General features: G+C 41.6%; 1 protein-coding gene across 8 annotated transcripts in view; it reads left to right on the top strand.

The window, feature by feature from the left end:
• TP63 (tumor protein p63) overlaps window positions 1-17765 on the top strand; it is a 211290-nt gene that overhangs the window by 151051 nt on the left and 42474 nt on the right. For 7 of the 8 annotated variants that reach the window (XM_040428373.1, XM_040428378.1, XM_040428375.1 and 4 more), the window contains exons 1-2: window positions 3474-3648; window positions 12566-12820. In XM_040428373.1, the coding sequence (XP_040284307.1) occupies window positions 3607-3648; window positions 12566-12820 (297 nt within the window). In that variant the 5' untranslated portion in view covers window positions 3474-3606. Of the gene's footprint in view, window positions 1-3473; window positions 3649-12565; window positions 12821-17765 lie in introns of those variants that run through there. The other variant, XM_040428380.1, reaches the window with a different exon arrangement.

Here is a 17765-nt window from a genome sequence, read left to right as displayed (position 1 = left end):
GAAAATATATTTTCTTGTTACCTATAAGTCATACACGTGGATAAGATGAGAACTGCATGGTACAGTCGCACAATTTTTTTTCCAGAATTTGAGTAAAAATTTTGTAATTATTGTAAGGAGGATTTCTTTACATCAACATTAAGATGAAAGCTGGAATCCCTGTAGGTGAACAATTATCACAACACCATGTACATTATTTTCACTATGAAGCTAGCCATACAAATTAGATAGCTGCTATTCCTTCCAGAGCCCCTATAAACATGTATGCTCTGCTCAGCGCAGCGTTTTTGTTTTCTCAATAGGGGTAAGGATTAAGCCACAGGCAGACACCACTGATGACAGCTTATCTTCCTTGAGAACAAAAAGATTGGGCATGTTGACATCCAACTTTCCTCTGATGGCGTTTGTCTGGAGAGAGTCAGGACATCCCCATACACATTCAAATGGATGACTGTTCCTCCTGAAATTGGTGCCTTCAGCTGACATTCATCTAAAGTGGTCTTCCAGGAATATAAAAGGGGTTGTGCAGGCCATATATATTGGTGACCTGTTGTCAGGAGAGGTCATCAATATCTGATCAGGCACCCCCCGCTGATCAGCTGTTTTAAGCAGAGGAGGCACTCTGTGCGAGTGCTGCTCCCTGTTCATCACACTACGCCTCGTCTTCTCTACAGTGGGGGCGTAGTGTAATAACAAGTGAATGGAGCCAGTGCTCATCATTACACTGCACTGCCGACACTTCAGAGACAAAAGGAAGTGGAAGCAGCACTCGCATGGAGCGCCGCCTCTTCTTCAAACAGCTGATCAGCGGGAGTGCCAGGTGTCGAACCACCACCAATCCTCAGAATAGGTCATCAATATATATGGTCTGCACAACCCCTTTAACTGTTAATAGAAGCCCCCCAACCTGCACCGCCCCCTAAAAAGTTCTGCCCACTAGCTCACTTTCCTTCATACTCCTGTCCCCAGCTGGTTTACTATCAGCCGAGGGATGGACACGGCCACATGTGCCCCTGCAGCCAATGACTGGCTTCAGAGATGACAGGTCACGTCACTTTATCTGTACAATTGGAAAACTCTGTATGGGATCATGTTGATGAATGAACAAGAGGGGCACACAACAGTAGTCAGGAGACAGTCTGTGATCAGAAAATCAGAATCACAAGGGACAGCCAGAGTTCAGAGACGAGGATAACAAGCAGACAATAAAGGACGGCAGGAATACACAATAGGGCAGACATAGATGGGGACACACAGTCACAAAAGAGATGGGCCTGACAGCTTTGGCTGATGACAGCGTTGCTACATTAGTCACCTGTGCCCTCAGGTTTTCTTTACTCACGTCCTGGACTTTCCTTCAAGAACACTGGAGGCATAGCTCCATATTAGGGCTAAGTTGGCGACTGGGCCTACTTCTATGAGCAGATAAAGAACAAGACCTTTCGGAATAGCCCCTTACTTTTGAGTAAGCAATAAATCATTTAATACATTCTCTTTTCACTATGACTGTCGGTTATGGATATTCGATATGACTTATCATAAAAAGTACAATTTTCTTTAGTGTATAAATAAATATTTTATATTATTACTGCCTGTTTTCATAATTTGTCACTCAGTTGTCATTTGTGATTCTAACTATTTTATGGGGTAGGATATCTCAACTGTGAAATCTAGGTGAACACTACTCTGGGAGCTATAATATTGACTATACTGGAGGCGATCCAACTTCCCAGAAAGCAGGGAGTGATTTGAATTATTAGGACGATTCATGGTATTCTATCTACTCATGTGGCACTTTTCTATCTTGAATACTATAGTTCACTAGAATCTGCTGCACCTCTTGAGTGTTTAGGTGCAATCTACACCAATGTAAACCCTCTGCATGTTGTGATAACTGAACTTCATCTCATGAAAATATGTCATACATTTCGCTTTGTGATCTTGCTCCAGGCATTATGTGGTTGCTGCAGGAGTCTCAAGTTCTGTGATGTGGGGAATATTGTCTCTGTAACAGTAGTATTTTGTTCTAATCACCTCAGTTTTAGTCTTAATTTCTGAAAATGGCAGCCTCAGTAAAGTTGGCCATAAGAGTAATTCTATCATAGGGCTGGCCGTACTGTTCTGCAAAATGCGGAACTCGCATGGCCGGTATCCATGTTTTGAGGACCGCAAAAACGTAGACCGTCTTCTGAATGAGCCCTTATGGTGTAAGAGTGGAGCTTGGGTGCAACAAGAGCAATGGTGACACTCTTATTGCACCAAAGGCCTAATTCTCCTTTTAAGAAAAGTATCATAATTCGGGAATGGAGCCGCAGATCAATAAAAGAAAAACGGCATTTTAATCAGGTGAACCACAGCTATGTGTCTATATTTTAGACAGTTGGATAGGGATCTCGCTGGTGACAGATTCCCTTAGGCACCTGTGCATGTGCCAGTCTTTCCCCACAATAGATTTGTTTCAGTCCCTCTTAAAACGTGATGGTCTGAGATAAATGTGGAGACTACCCTATTGGACCATGTGTCTAACATTCTTTTGGTATGACTAACTATTGTGAAGATCCTATATATCTGCTGAATATTTTAAAATTGTTGCAGTGCATGCAAAAACTGTGTGAAACCTTTAACAAATTAGTTGCATGGAATTTGGCCCATTTTTCTTACTAAACTCTCCCCTTATGTTTCATAATACCATAGTTCTATCGGTGACAAGTGGTCAGTGGAGATGCCTGGTCTAAACGATCCCTTTTCTTTCACTTGGACCCCTGATGACTAGCCGACCAGTGTGGTCTGCTGGGAGCTTCTGCAATCAGCAGTGGGGGGGAACTCTGCATCGCCGCGTTGCATGGTGTCCATTAAAATCACTGGGACTTTTTTACAGTCATCCAGAGCAAGCTAGCACTGTGGCCTAAAGGGGGCGAAGGGCCATGCAACTTTCATCACATGCAAAATACAGGATAAAGAATATAAGTCATATGACTGCATCTATTCTCCAACATTTTTTGACACGGCGCAGCACCACCCAAAAGTGGGTTACAAAATTTTTGTTCAACTTTCCCCCCCCCCCCCCAAAAGAATGTGTGTGTATATATAATATATAATATATATATATATATACATATGCACAAATGTGTCATTTACCTCTGTATGAAGTATTGCATTTAAAAAAGGTTTATAAAAATCTTGCTGACTTTGTAGCAAATGCTGTGTGAGTGCAGCTAGGCTCGGTAGTGACACTGTTTTATGTACAATATTGCCACCAGTGCCATGTGTAGATGGCCCCCACATCCCTTTTGTCTGTCTCTTTTGTGCAGAGTTTTTTTTAAGGAATTTTAACTACCTAGTGAGGTGGGAGAGGCTGGGACCAAGGTGGAACTTTTGACAGATTGGACAGGTATGAGGACAGGGCTCCGCCTCTCCGCTCCTGAATCCAGGTGTATATATAAACAGAGTTTGAAATAAATGATGTGACAGACAGTGGGGGAGAAACTTCATTCTTTGTGGTGTCTTCTTGCAAGACCTGTACCTGCTTTGGGCCATTCAGGGGGGTGTACAAAGATCCTGGAGCCTGAAGAAAGGACAGCATCTCTGATTAACCTTACAGCAAAGATGTTGTACCTGGAAAGTAGTGCCCAGGCTCAGTATAGCGAGGTAATGTATTATCATTGCAATATTCATTATATGCTTTAATATATATATATATATATATATATATAGTGTCGATATGGATTTATACAGCTTCTAAACTCAGGTGGCTGAGATTTATACTTATATAAATATATATATATATATTATACACACTTTTTTTTTTTTCTTTTCTCAATGTGTGTGTGTTCTGTGGATTTCAGTTTGGAATGGAGCAATTTTTCCATGATTATAATTTAAATTTTTATGTAGTATTCCTAAGCAAATGATACGTTTTGGCCATAAATAAGAATTTATACATTTGTTTGCATACTTCATGAAAAACTAACTCCGTTAAGTCCGGGATGATCTTGAACGCCTGATGTGACATTCCAGAGTCTAACAGTAAAAGTGCAGCTGCTGCGCCTCATTTGAATGGCCAGAATGACCTGGAGTTGTGCAACTCGGCGACGCAGAGCAATGCATTTGGAATGATTAGCGAGTGATTGTTACAGGATAAAAATAAATAAATGAGCCTTTCCAAGGTTTAAGTACATATGGTTTGATTGCAAGTTTTCAAAAGACTTTTTATTTTGAGCAGTATTTTATAGCCCTGGACCTTTTCCAAAGATTTCTGTGTGAATTGTTAGCGGTGATGGTGTTTGTTCTAGACGCAGGTGGAAACAGAGGTGTTGTTCATGGTGATCTAAGGGCTGCCCTGTGAAGGATTGCATTGGTGTCTAATGAGGTGTCAAATGTAGAAAGATTATTTACCTAAGGTTTAATGGCAAGGTGAAAAACCAACAATTAACAGCTCTCCTTTTCCAAATTTTGAGCGAGACTGGTCAGCCCTTTGTGACAGACTTTCATAATGTCGGGCACATTTCCAGTGTTTCAATGGGTTTATGATGTACAGACCATCTCCATTTAGGGTAAAACAGCTCATAAGTTGTCAGCATTCGCTAAAGCAACTATGCTGCATTTGTGAAGAACCTTGACCCCATTATTCATTAGTAGTAGCAGTACTGATTCAGATACACCGATAAGGATGCATCCGCTTCAATTGTCAAGGCTTCTTTACTTGCAATGCATTGCTCCAGAAGTAAGAATTATTTTATAACATGGACAGAAGGAACTACTCTTTGAGAACCAATATGGTGATGGCCTTGTTCACACTCGTCTTATCACTCTAGAATGTCCTAAATGAGAGAGCATGGTCTCCTGTCCACTAAAGAGAAATAACTTTCTGTCACCATTGTTTAACATTAATGTCAAAGACAGTGGATCAAATTCCAAAATTTCAACATTTCATATTTGTCCTCAGTTTTATAGTACTTGGGTCCACAATGGGGACTGTTTTTGCTACATATTTAATTAAAATGCTTCTAAAAGTGTTTGTGTGTGTGTGTGTGTGTGTATATATATATATATATATATATATATATATATATATATATATAGTAAGTTATGGATTTTTCCCTAACTGTGCCGTTAGTCTGGTACTCCACATTGTAAGAAAATGCCAGTGGTAATTCGGTCTCTTAGGCTTCATACAGATTGCTTCAGGTTCTGACTATAAGAAGTAAAGGTGTTGTAACCTAAGTCTTAAACACTTTATGGTGGCAGTGGATCCATTTTAGAAGATGAGAGGAAGCAGGGGCTAAGATTGGGGGATTAAGGCAGTAATACTGTCCAGGGGGCTGGGAGGAAAGGAATTTCAGCCTGTCAAGCTTTCCTCCACCCCCATCTTTTTTCCATTCTCATACCACTAGAAAAATGGAAGAAATTGTACTTCTAACATACCCTTATGTGTTCCGAGCTGCCACCATGTGGGTATTATTTGATTATTCAAAGGAAGCAGCCATTTGAAATAGAAGCCATGAAAATGTCTTTTTTGTGCATGTTTCTATAATGAAGTGGGTTGGACACCCTATAGACAAGGTTTCTTAGAAACAAATGCACACTTCTGCTTTCAGCAATATTTCCTCCTACAAATCTCCATAAAATGTAAATGGTTTAGCAAATAGTTTTGCTTGGCTATTTTTGGATGATCTTCAGTTTTTCCATGTCTGTTCTTGTACATATCTGCTTCTTAATTCCTCTGGTTGCCTTTGGAAACAGACAGCGGTTTAGCTCCACTCCACAGACTGCCCTGATGATCGGATCTCGTATTCCCATGATGGCGCCAAATATCTGGCATTTAATTGGAGCCCTAATACAGCATGTGGCTACCGCCTATAGGGAGCTTGTTACATTTTAATCTGCAGGCAGCAGGACAGAGAGAAGGAGCTCAGCAGATTGATATATAGTTTTATGGGAAAAGATTCAGCACAACTTGTATTTTATTTACACCCTTGCTCTTTTTTTGCCTAGGAGTCATGTGGGCGGTCCTACTCAGTGATTGACATCCTCCTTTATATAACTGTGCATGCAGAGATGAATGTCAGTCACTAATTAGGACCGCCCACTGGACTCCTAAGCATAGAAAAAAGGGACATAAATAAAATGCAAGTTATACTGAATGTTTTCCAATAATACCACAGGATATATTACTTCTGCTCTGCTCCTCCTGCTTTATACTATGGTACCCACAGATAGGATGGCATATGCCAGGTTCCAGGTCCTATCATCTGAGATCCCACCATACACTGCACAACATTCTGAGCTTTAGATATGAACAGAGAAGAAAAAAATCATGTACCTTACAAAAAGTACACAGTTATTTCAGGTTCTAATGGGTTTTCCAGAGCAGTAAAAATTGGTGGGCTTAGAGAGTTAGAGGGGCTTAAAAACCTAAAACAATGAATGCTTGCTCTCACTGTTCCACTGCCATTCCATCACTGCTTCAGTTCCTGCTCTTCACTTCCTATCCTGGTTCAACATGCCAGGAAAGGCCCACTCCCCTAGTTAATGGCGGGACTCTCCTCAACGGTGATTGAGGGGCCATTTCTGGTGTGTTGGTGTTTGACAGGAAGTGGAGAGTGACAGGGACTAGAGAAGCATCAGAACGGCAGTGGCAAAGGTCATTGAGATTGGTGTTGTTAAGTTCCTCTGAACTCACTGCCACCATCTTGTATTGCTCTGGAAAACCTCTTTTAGGGTACTTTCACACTAGCGTTTTTCTTTTCCGGCATAGAGTTCCGTCCTAGGGGCTCTATACCGGAAAATAACTGATCAGGCATATCCCCATACATTCTAAATGTAGAGTAATCCATTCAGTTTGCATCAGGATGTCTTCAGTTTAGTCGTTTTGACTGATCAGGCAAAAGATAAAACCATAGCATGCTACGGTTTTATCTCCGGCGAAAAAAACTGAAGACTTGCCTGAATGCCGGATCCATTTTTCCCTATAGGAATGTATTAGTGCCAGATCTGGCATTCAAAATACCGTAATGCCGGATCCGTCCTTCCGGCATTCACAGACCGGTAAAAATGTAAAAAAAAAAATACAAGACTGATCCGTCTGTCCGCATGACAAGCGGAGAGACGGATCCGTTCTTGCAATGCATTTGTGAGACGGATCCGCATCCGAATCCGTCTCACAAATGCTTTCAGTCACATCAAAATCAGCGGATCCGGTGGGCAGTTCCAATGACGGAACTGTTCGCCGGATCACACTGCCGCAAGTGTGAAAGTAGCCTTAAACGTGTGGAATAATCAAAATTAGTAGATTTCTTTCAATTATTTTTGATGTTTTGTGATGAATTATAATGTAGCAAATACAGGCTTTAGCCCCATACAGTGCCAAATGTAGGGAGGGACTCGACAGCTGTTCTGCCAGTACTTCTGCCACAATGCTGCAGTTGTCACTTGTCTAACCCCTACAATTAAGAGTCGTTCTCAGAAGGTTTTATGAGAACAGTTATCAGTTTCTTTCATACATAGGCCTAAATATCCCAATGTGTCTGTGCCTAAAATCTGTCTAAAAAGTGGAGCAATTTGACACAACTAGGGTTGCTACACTTTTGTCGACTTGTGCAGGGCTTTATGTGAAATGGGCATGGCCCAATATGTGGTGTTTTGCATCAAAATTGCTCCACAATTGTGGTGTAATATTTTGTCTACAAGTAAGCCAATCAATAGTTAGTATAGAGATAGTCAGTGTCCATTCCTGCACCACATTTATGGTCCAGCCTGAGCCACTGCGATAAATCTGGTGCAGGTCTAGACAGCCAGTCTAAGCTTAGGTCATCTACAAGCTTAGTAAATCTGGGTCTTTGTGTGTATATAGTGTAACGTTCTAGTCCTTCTTACTCCCTCTATAGACCTTAAGTTATGTATACTCATCATTATACTTTTTAAACTCTTTAACACTTCCGATTTAAAACTTTGGTAGTAAGACCCTCAAATAGTAGGTTTACTGCTGTATCTCATATTGTCTCCAGTGACATCCGTGTTGTTTGAAGGTATCACAAGATGCTTTTTGAACATCACTTTTGGCCTTTATTGATATTAGGACCATTCCTGGATCAGACTATTATCTCATCCTGTCATTTGTTAATTACTACCACTTCATGATGGTGTTGATCATCTGGCCAAGCTGGCTTTAAAGTTTGCTAGAGCAGATCATGGTGGGGGTTCCGCATGTGGGTGGGTGTCTATGGGTGAATTGAGCTGCTGCTTCAAGAGTGCTTCCTTTTTATTATCAGGATAGTTATGGGAAACTCTTGTGAAACCTGGCTGCAGGTGGGAGGATGCCTAGAGTCCTTTCATCTCCATTCCCTTCTATCTCATGCAGTCTATTTGCTCATGATGCTTCGTTGAAATATAATAACTCCCCTAGACGTTAGCACATTTGTATTCTTAGGCCTTTACTTATACTCCATACAGGCCCACTGTTTAAAAAACACAATTCCCTCTATTTAAAGACAAAGAACAGTGTCCTGTCTGAAAAAATGGGCTATGTTTAATTTATTCACAATGACAGTCGTTAATATGAACCACTATTTCCATGTTACATTTACTATCCTTGCTCACCAATGCCTACAGATACAAGACTGAGTATGAAGACGGCTTGAAGAGCACGCCAGTAGAGTAATGATGTGATGAGTAGTACTCTCTGTGTATCTGAGTAGCAAGGCTTGACCCTTCTTTAAAGGAGAATTCTTGTATCAGGGTTCTTGAAACTTAAACTTTCAGTTGTGCCCTGCAGGGACTTTTCTTTGACATGGAATGTGCAAGAGACAGTCTAGGCTTTGCCCCATAAATACCTGCCCAGGGGGCGGTCAGGGGGCAGTAATGTACCCACAATAGAGATTAAGCTGTTGCAGATGTATGTGTTAGAGCTATCCAGGAGACATTTTAGTCTCCAGTGTATCCGGTATAAATTAAAATAGAGGTAAATTATATCTAATACAGTATGCAAGACATCGGTCTCCAATACACTCTGATCAGTTTAGTCCACATTACTCATATTCTCCATTCACTGAGGAGGACTGTCAGAGAATACCGGTGCTATAGGTACACTGGGATAAAGTGGCATAGCATGCGTTATCTGTAATGGAAAGTGTATAGAATAGCATGCTACTTTAATGGTGCACGGCAACGGCCAATTTAACACCTGCAAGTTCTCTAAAATGTCTGAAAATGCTTACATTGACCTCATTGCAGTCTACATTGATTCTTAGAAGACAAGGTTCCTCGATATCCTATTACTCGTCCTTATTTGTCAGCGTATATCTAGTTACAATCCTGTATTTCTACTACCGGTGACACATTTGTAATGAAATATTAGCTATACCACATAGCTGACATGCCAGTCAGTGGGTGTCAAGCATGCAGTCCGTTAAGGTAGTATACATTTAATGAATAGACCTTATCCAAGGCCAAGGCTCACTTGTATGTATGAGTAAGGGGCAGGTCTCCCTAAGCATGGTGGAGGGGTGGTAAGGAGTCCATGATGTGTGGACTCTGTCTGCTGCATGGATTCCATGCAATTCATTTCTACATTTGAATCCAAATAAACATGGAAGACTTGTATAACCTACATGACTTGTGAGCATTATGGGTTAACTCACAGTATAAGGCCTCTTGCAAATGACCGTATGGCTTTTTCAGTATTCTGCGGAACAGAACAGCTGGCCCCTGATATAACAGTACTATCCTTGTCCGTTATGCGTACAATAATAGGACATGTTCTATCTTTAAACGGAAATACGGAAACGGAAGGCATACGGAGTACCTTCCGGTTTTTTTTCCGGATCCATTGAAATGAATGGTTCCGTATACGGAACACAAAAAACAGAACGTAAATGAAAAAAAAAAAGTTTGTGTGCAAGAGGCCTTAAGGTTGAGTTCACATCAGCGTTCAGCCTTTCCGTTCTCCTGCTCCGTTACAGGAGCAGGAGAACGGAAAGGACGGATTCGGCACATAACTGAGCCGAACGGAACCTACGGACCCCCAGAAACCTAACGGACCCCATTATAGTCTATGGGGTCCGTAGGCTCAGTTATGTCTCCTATAACTGAGCAGGAGAACAGAAAGGCTGAACGCTGATGTGAACTCAGCCTAAGAATTCAATGAAGCATCTGTTATTCTGTGATTTTACTTGTCCTTATTTGTCACCGTATATCCAGTTCTATTTCGTACTGTTGAATGAAATATCAGCTATACAAGATAGCTTAAACGCAAGCATGCAGTCTGTTAAGGTGGTATACATGAATGATTAGTAGGTCACCCCACAAGGCCATGCCACCAGCAGGTGAAGGGTTAGTCAGACCCAGACATTTGTTTATTCTGTCATGAGATCTTTGCTCTTGAATTTGTTGAGGTTTTCACCTGGTTTCCCACTTCCTGCCCCCAGTACTTCTGTCTGTCTTGTTGACATGTCTTTTGTTAGAGGAGCAATGTGAGAGCGTCTGATGCTGGCCTCCTCTCTGCGCATCACACTTGTCTGGCATATAGGCATTTCACCTAGCCTGCTACTAACCCTCTGAAACTTAATCCTTATGAATTCCTTTCCAGAGTCTGAGAATTTGCTCATGGTGCAGTTCTGGAAGTCCTGTGTGCCTGTTTTACAGATACTGTGGATCTGCCTTGTGTCCACTGTTGTAACTGTATGTATTCACAGCCCCATCACACATGGCTAGGAAATGCCACCGACCTCTAGGGTGCAGCGCTCCCAGGTCACCAGGCAGGGACCTGCAATCATCCCCAGTCAAAAACTAGTACCAGCTCTGCATCCCCTTCATTCTCAGGATTGGTGGCAGTCCCAGAGGTCAGACCTCCACCGATCATGAAGTGATGGCTTACCCTAGCGGTATACTATCGTTTTTGGAGATGAGATTTAAGATAATAAAAAAAAACTCCACCTAAGAATTGCAAAAGTGTCCATTCCAGCCTTAGACCCTATGATCTGCAAAGTCTTTGTATGACATAATAAAGATTAGTTTGAGTTAAGCACCACAATGGAGACATTTTGTGAAACAGCTTGACTCATCTCTTTCAGGAGGTTATTCACACTTCCCATTAAGCAACATAGTGACTTAGTCACCTTCTGAGACAAACTGCTTAGACAAGAGCAACGAGTGCCATGGAGTGCATTGAGTTTTATATATTCGGTGTTTCGAAGACAAACACTCCCTACTCAAATGAGTTCTCCAAGGCTATGGTCAAACAATGTCAGCTCCCCCAACATGTCTCTTTTAGTAGTATGAATACATTGAATACCAGTTGGGGTTGTGTCCTTATGCAGTCTCCCAGAGACCAATCCTTGCTGACAGTGTCGGACAAGGAGAATGGTAACACCCAGCTGTCAGTTTAGTCATAAATATCTAGAAGGAATAACAGAGTAACTGAACACATTTCCAAGAAAAGATACTCCAGAATTGTTGTTCCAATTATTTACTAAAATATCCATGTCTGGAGAGCTGACGTGTCCTCTGTAAAAGCATGAGGGCGGTATGTGTACCCCGTAAGGACAAAAAGCTGGGAACCTAGGCCCTGGTGCATTTTGCCTACTTTATAGACTGTATTCTGAGATTACAAACATGGACTAGTAGATGAAAGACAGTATGGTTCCTAAACATGTCTTTTGTCTGAATTACCTTAACTGCTGAGGGTCAAGACCCACTACACGCATACACACAAAATGCATTAGCGCTTGCGTGTGTAAGGTGTTTTTTAGATCAGGTTAGACACGCTTCAGTTTTACATTTAATCTTCTTTTTGGAGATCAGTCATGTACTTGGGAGTGTCCCAATATGCCCTTTTGAAACGCTGATCTTCAAACCTGCCTTTCAGTTGTTTCTTTAGAAAGTCCTATATTAATTATGGCTTACTTGTTTGTATTTAACATTTAAGCAGTCGGACAGGTTCTTTATACAGCATATTATCCTCAAATGGCAAATTTCCAACCCCGGCCCATTTTGTATTAGCTATGCTTGCATTTCTGTTAATATAGTATATAGATGTACATTTCATTGCCTAGATTTCTTTTTACACAGTGTAGACTGCTAAAGCCACATGGCCATGCAGATATGTACCCAGACCAGGCCCCTCTCACATTTATCACCATACAATTTGGGAATATGTTTCTTTTTTACTTCCTTTTTAGCAACCTGCTTCTTCTTTATGGTAAAATTTTTTATCGTAGTGGCCTGTCAAACATAAGCCAAAATGGCGCACTTTTCACATTCACTAGGCCAATGGAAACTGATTAGTACACCAGTAGCTTTGAAATATACAGACAGAGTATATATAGAGACTAAAATATAATTAGGACACAGTAATATTGTTTTACTATTATTTCAGGTATACAGACATAAGAGAATAGTATAGGAGAATTTTGGAACTGGCTTTTGGTACTATACAATTTTTTTATTCAATTTTTTATTTTCTCTATGCTATCTTGGGTGTTCAACATGTTATTTTTACTATTTGTACGCTATAAATTCTTCATTTCTTGTTCACGTTGCTTCATGAAACTCTTCTGCTCTCTTTTAGCCGCAGTATACAAACTTGGGCCTGCTGAATAGTATGGAACAGCAGATACAGAATGGTTCTTCTTCTACCAGCCCTTATGCCAACGAGCATGCACAGAACAGTGTGACAACACCATCTCCATATGCTCAGCCAAGCTCCACCTTTGATGCCTTGTCTCCTTCTCCAGCCATTCCTTCAAATACTGATTACCCAGGATCTCACAGCTTTGATGTCTCATTTCAGCAGTCCAGCACGGCCAAGTCTGCTACGTGGACGGTAAGCAGGATATGCTAGACTGTCTGCAAATAGAAAATATGGCAATATGTTATGTGAGGTTTATGCCTAACACCCAAAAGGTCTTGACTTTGGACAAGGAAGTTAAATTTTATTGGTAATGATGATGACACAGAGAAGAGACTTGGACATAACATTGCACAGATGTATCCACTGGTTTGGCAATGGTTAAAGGTTTTGGCCCATCTTGCACTTTGGTTGCATATCGTTAGGATATGCCACTAGTGTCCAATAGGTGCAGGTCCCACCTCTGAGACCCGCACCAATCTCTAGAACAGGGCCCAAAAAGTGAATGAGGGCGCCCCACGGAAGCATGGACACCCTTCATTTACTTCTATGGGAGTGCCGAAAATAGAAGAAGCGCCAGCTCAGCTGTTACTGGAACTCCCATAGAGGTGAATGGAGAGGTGGCTGTGCTTGCTCGGTGTACTTTCCATTCACTTTCAGGGCCCCCTTTGGGAGATAGGTGCAGTTCCCACCTGTGAGACCCACAACTATCAGACATTGGTGCCATATTCTAGAGATATGCCACCAAAGTTCGAGAGGGGCCAACCCCTTAAAAACACCAAAACATTATTACAACATGCTAGCAAAATCCTTAGCAGGCTGCAATTCACATGATGAGCACTGGGCGGCTGCAGATAGACACATAAAGAATAAACATCTTGTGACACAATATCGTGATGTTTTTTTTTTTTTTATCTGTTCATCTCATGGTACACATATCAGGTAAGGCTACTTTCAGATCTGCGCTTTCCTTTCTGGTATTGACATCCGTCATAGGTTCTCAAAAGGAGGAGGAAAATGCTTCGGTTTTGTCCCCATGGGGACAAAACTGAACAGAGTGCACCAGGATACATTCCGTACCGTTTCGTTGCATTCCCATGCCAGACAGAAAAAAACTGCATGCAGCGTTTTTGTGTGCATCATGGGATACTGATCGAGATCCAACATGATCCGTCATTTTAGGGATAATTCTACCGGATCCATTCAGAACGGATGCAGCTGGTCGAATTATCAAAACTGAAGCGTTTTTGCTGATCCCTTGACGGATCAGGCAAAAACGTAGATGTGAAAGTAGCCTAAGAAAGGACAGATCTGCACTGTTTTGATAAGATCATCTACTATTGACCCTTTCAAGTTACTACTCCATATTAAGTAGAAATCTCTTCACTTTTGCTGGGATTTAAATGTTTTTTTCAATATAGAATCCCTTTGTGAGGCTAGAAGCAATGGCCTTAATAGTAGAGCACCCCTTCAATGACTCCTTGGTTTCACCTTATGTATGGGGTGTTGCTGTGTTATTACTGCAAACTTAAGAAGGAAAGATAATTGGGCTACTCACGTGACAAGAAGCGAACATTAAGTTTCTTTGACAAGTTCACTGTGTCATTACTCCTGTGAAATGAAGAACGTGTAATTAGTACTGCATTATTTATTCTGTTCTTTGTATGGTGAGACACTGTCAGTATAAAGATTCCCATGTGCAACCCTCACCTTGTCTCCTCCCATCTTCCTCAGAAAGACAAGACATTGGTGAGCGTGCTACACCTAAGCTTTCTGGCCAGTCCACAAATGATGCTGCCTTTTGCAGGAAGGCGAAGCAGCTTCTGCCTAATATTTGTTTGCAAATATGTCCTACAATCAGATATGACTTGTAGAACCTGTTTCATGTAAGTGCCTGGTGAAAATCATTTTATGAAGAACCTTGTTGTGTCGTCCTCAGAATTCTCAATACAATCAAGCAACACTATAAAGTCCTTAAAGGTGGTATCCCTTGATTAATGTAAAAAATGAAAGTCACACATAGTGTTGTACATAACAACCTCTTTCTAACAAAGCAAGAAACAGCCCTGTACCTCACATGGATCCAAAGATCTCCCCATTCATAGCTCCAATTTCTCCACTAGATTTATTTCAAGATGGCAGCTCAGAGATGTGTCCTTTCTGAGAGGACATGTCCTGTCTGCTGCAGCTAGTGGCAGCTGAAGGATGGAACTGAGCATGTGCGTCCATTTCAATGAGCGGGACAGAGAAGTTAGAAACAGAGGAGACAGCAGGTGGTGCTGTGCAGATGTATTTCATTAAATAACTCAGTAGCTATAATACATTTTTAATTACATGCAATTACAAAAGTATTCAGATTGAAGTGCTGGTTCGTGGGACAACGCCTTTAAAGCTACTGTCCAGTCTCATGACTGGATTGTCAATGTGGACTTCTAAAGGGGTCTTGAAAATAAAGATTAACAAATTAATACTGACCTCTCCTCTGTTCCCCTGAGGAGCGGGTGGGCCAACACTACAGAGTGATGTTACTAGCTGTGCCCAGCCACTGCATTCACATAGAATATGCTGATGGGTATATTAATCATCTATGAATCATCATAAACTTTAGATAAGTCAGCCGAACAAACGGCTATCCCTCCCTCTGAGTGGGGGAAGGGGAGTGAACCACTGTCTGAGGTGTCTCTCTGAGAGTACAAGCCAACAGCCTAATCCATCTTCCTGCCAACACATACCATTGCATCTTCCTGAACCCTGCTTGTGCCTCTATTGCATTAAGTCATGTCCTATCTAATGATGACACGGCCAGGCCTGAAGCCTATGAAACAGTAGAATAGTATAGGAGATTGCGATTACATCACCGTGACCTCCTGTGCCGGGTCTCACGTGATGACGCAGTGCAGGAGGGCACGGTGATGTGTTCCTGACCGCTTGCGCCGGGACGCGAGAGCAAAGGCTACAAGAGGCGATGAAGAGAGGTGAGTATTTAAAAAATATATATTTTTATGTAAGTATTAGGGGCACTATGGAGGTGGGGGAAAGAATGGGGGCCATTACATATTGTACAGAGGGGCCATTACATATTGTACAGAGGGGCCATTACATATTGTACAGAGGGGCCATTACATATTGTACAGAGGGGCCATTACATATTGTACAGAGGGGCCATTACATATTGTACAGAGGGGCCAATATATATTGTACAGAGGGGCCAATATATATTATACAGAGGGGCCAATATATATTATACAGAGGGGCAATTATATATTATAAAAAGGGGCCATTATATAATATAATTTTACAGGGGGACCATTATATTATATACAGAGGGGCCATTATATAGAATAATTACACAGGGGAGCCATTATATATTATACAGAGGGCCCATTATATATTTTCATTAAACAGAGGGCCTATTAATAATGGCCCCTCTGTATAATATATAATGCCCCCCCTGTATAATTATTATAATGGCCCCTCTGTATAATATATAATGGTCCCCCTGTATAATTATATTATATAATGGCCCCTCTGTATAATTAATATATATAATGACCCCTCTGTAAAATTAGGATATATAATGCAGTGCTCCAGACTAAAAAAAATACCTAGTAGCCATTGGCTCCTGAACTGAAAAATTTAGGAGCCAAATTAAATTTTTAGTCGCCAAATCGAAACCGAATCAAAATTTTGGTATCGTGACAACGCTACACCGATCAGATTGGCGTAGGGTTGTTTCGATACCAAAATTTTAATTCGCTTTCGTCACCATAAAAAAGTATTGCGATACTTAATACCTCGCAAAAAAATTTATAAAAAAACACAAAAAAAAGCCGCGTGCATTTCGCATTTTATGAAACGTTCGGCCCATAATAGAACAGTCCTATCCTATTTTTTGGGGTGACAAGGTGACTAAAAAATGGCGAATGCTGACCGCATAGGAGATATTTTTTAATAATTTAATAGTTTGGACTTTTCGGACGCAGCGCTATGTAATATGTTTATTTATTTATTGTTTATATATTTTATATGTAAAATTGGGAAAGGGGGGATTTAAACTTACTATTTTAGGGTACTTTCACACTAGCGTTTTTTTTATTTCCGGCGTAGAGTACCGTCCTAAGGTCTCTATACTAGAAAAGAACTGATCAGGCATATCCCCATGCATTCTGAATGGAGAGCAATCCGTTCAGGATGCATCAGGATGTCTTCAGTTCAGTCATTTTGACTGATCAGGCAAAAGATAAAACCGCAGCATGCTACGGTTTTATCTCCGGCGAAAAAAACGGAAGACTTGCCTGAATGCCCCATAGCAATGTATTAGTGCCAGATCCGGCATTCAAAATACCTGAATGCAGGATCCGGCAAATAAAAAAATTTGTAAAAAGATACAAGACGGATCCGGTAAAAATGTGTAAAAAGATACAAGACGGATCCGTCTGTCCGCATGACAAACGGAGAGATGGATTCGTTCTTGCAATGCATTTGTGAGATGGATCCGCATCCGGATGCGTCTCACAAATGCTTTCAGTCACATCCAGATCGGCGGATCCAGCAGGCAGTTCCGACGACGGAACTGCCCGCCGGATCACACTGCCGCAAGTGTGAAAGTAGCCTTAGTGTTCTTTATTTTATTTTTTACTTACTATTAGCCCCCTTAGGGGCTGGAACCCTTGTCCTATTCACCCTTAGGCCCCTTTCACATGGGCGAGATTTCCACGCGGGTGCAATGCGTGAGGTGAACGCTTTGCACCTGCACTAAATCCGGACCCATTTACTTCTATGGGGCTGTGCACATGAGCGGTGATTTTCACGCATCACTTGTGCGTTGCGTGAAAATCGCAGCATGCTCTATGTTGTGCGTTTTTCACGCAACGCAGGCCCCATAGAAGTTAATAGGGCTGCGTGAAAATCGCAAGCATCCGCAAGCAAGTGCGGATGCGGTGCGATTTTCACTCATGGTTGCTATGATGAAAGTCTATTCACTGCGTCACCAATATTTATTATACTGGGTCGGGGGGGGGGGGGGGGGCGCACTGCGCCACCAATGAAGATAACTGACCTGTTAATACAAATACAGGAGGCGGGTGCCGGAATCAAATAGCCGGCACCCGACCTCTATGACAGGGAGCTGCGATCAGCG

The sequence above is a fragment of the Bufo bufo genome, chromosome 4 (assembly GCF_905171765.1).
Source record: "Bufo bufo chromosome 4, aBufBuf1.1, whole genome shotgun sequence".
Taxonomy (NCBI): Eukaryota; Metazoa; Chordata; class Amphibia; order Anura; family Bufonidae; genus Bufo; species Bufo bufo.
This window is presented reverse-complemented; position numbering and strand designations above follow the sequence as displayed.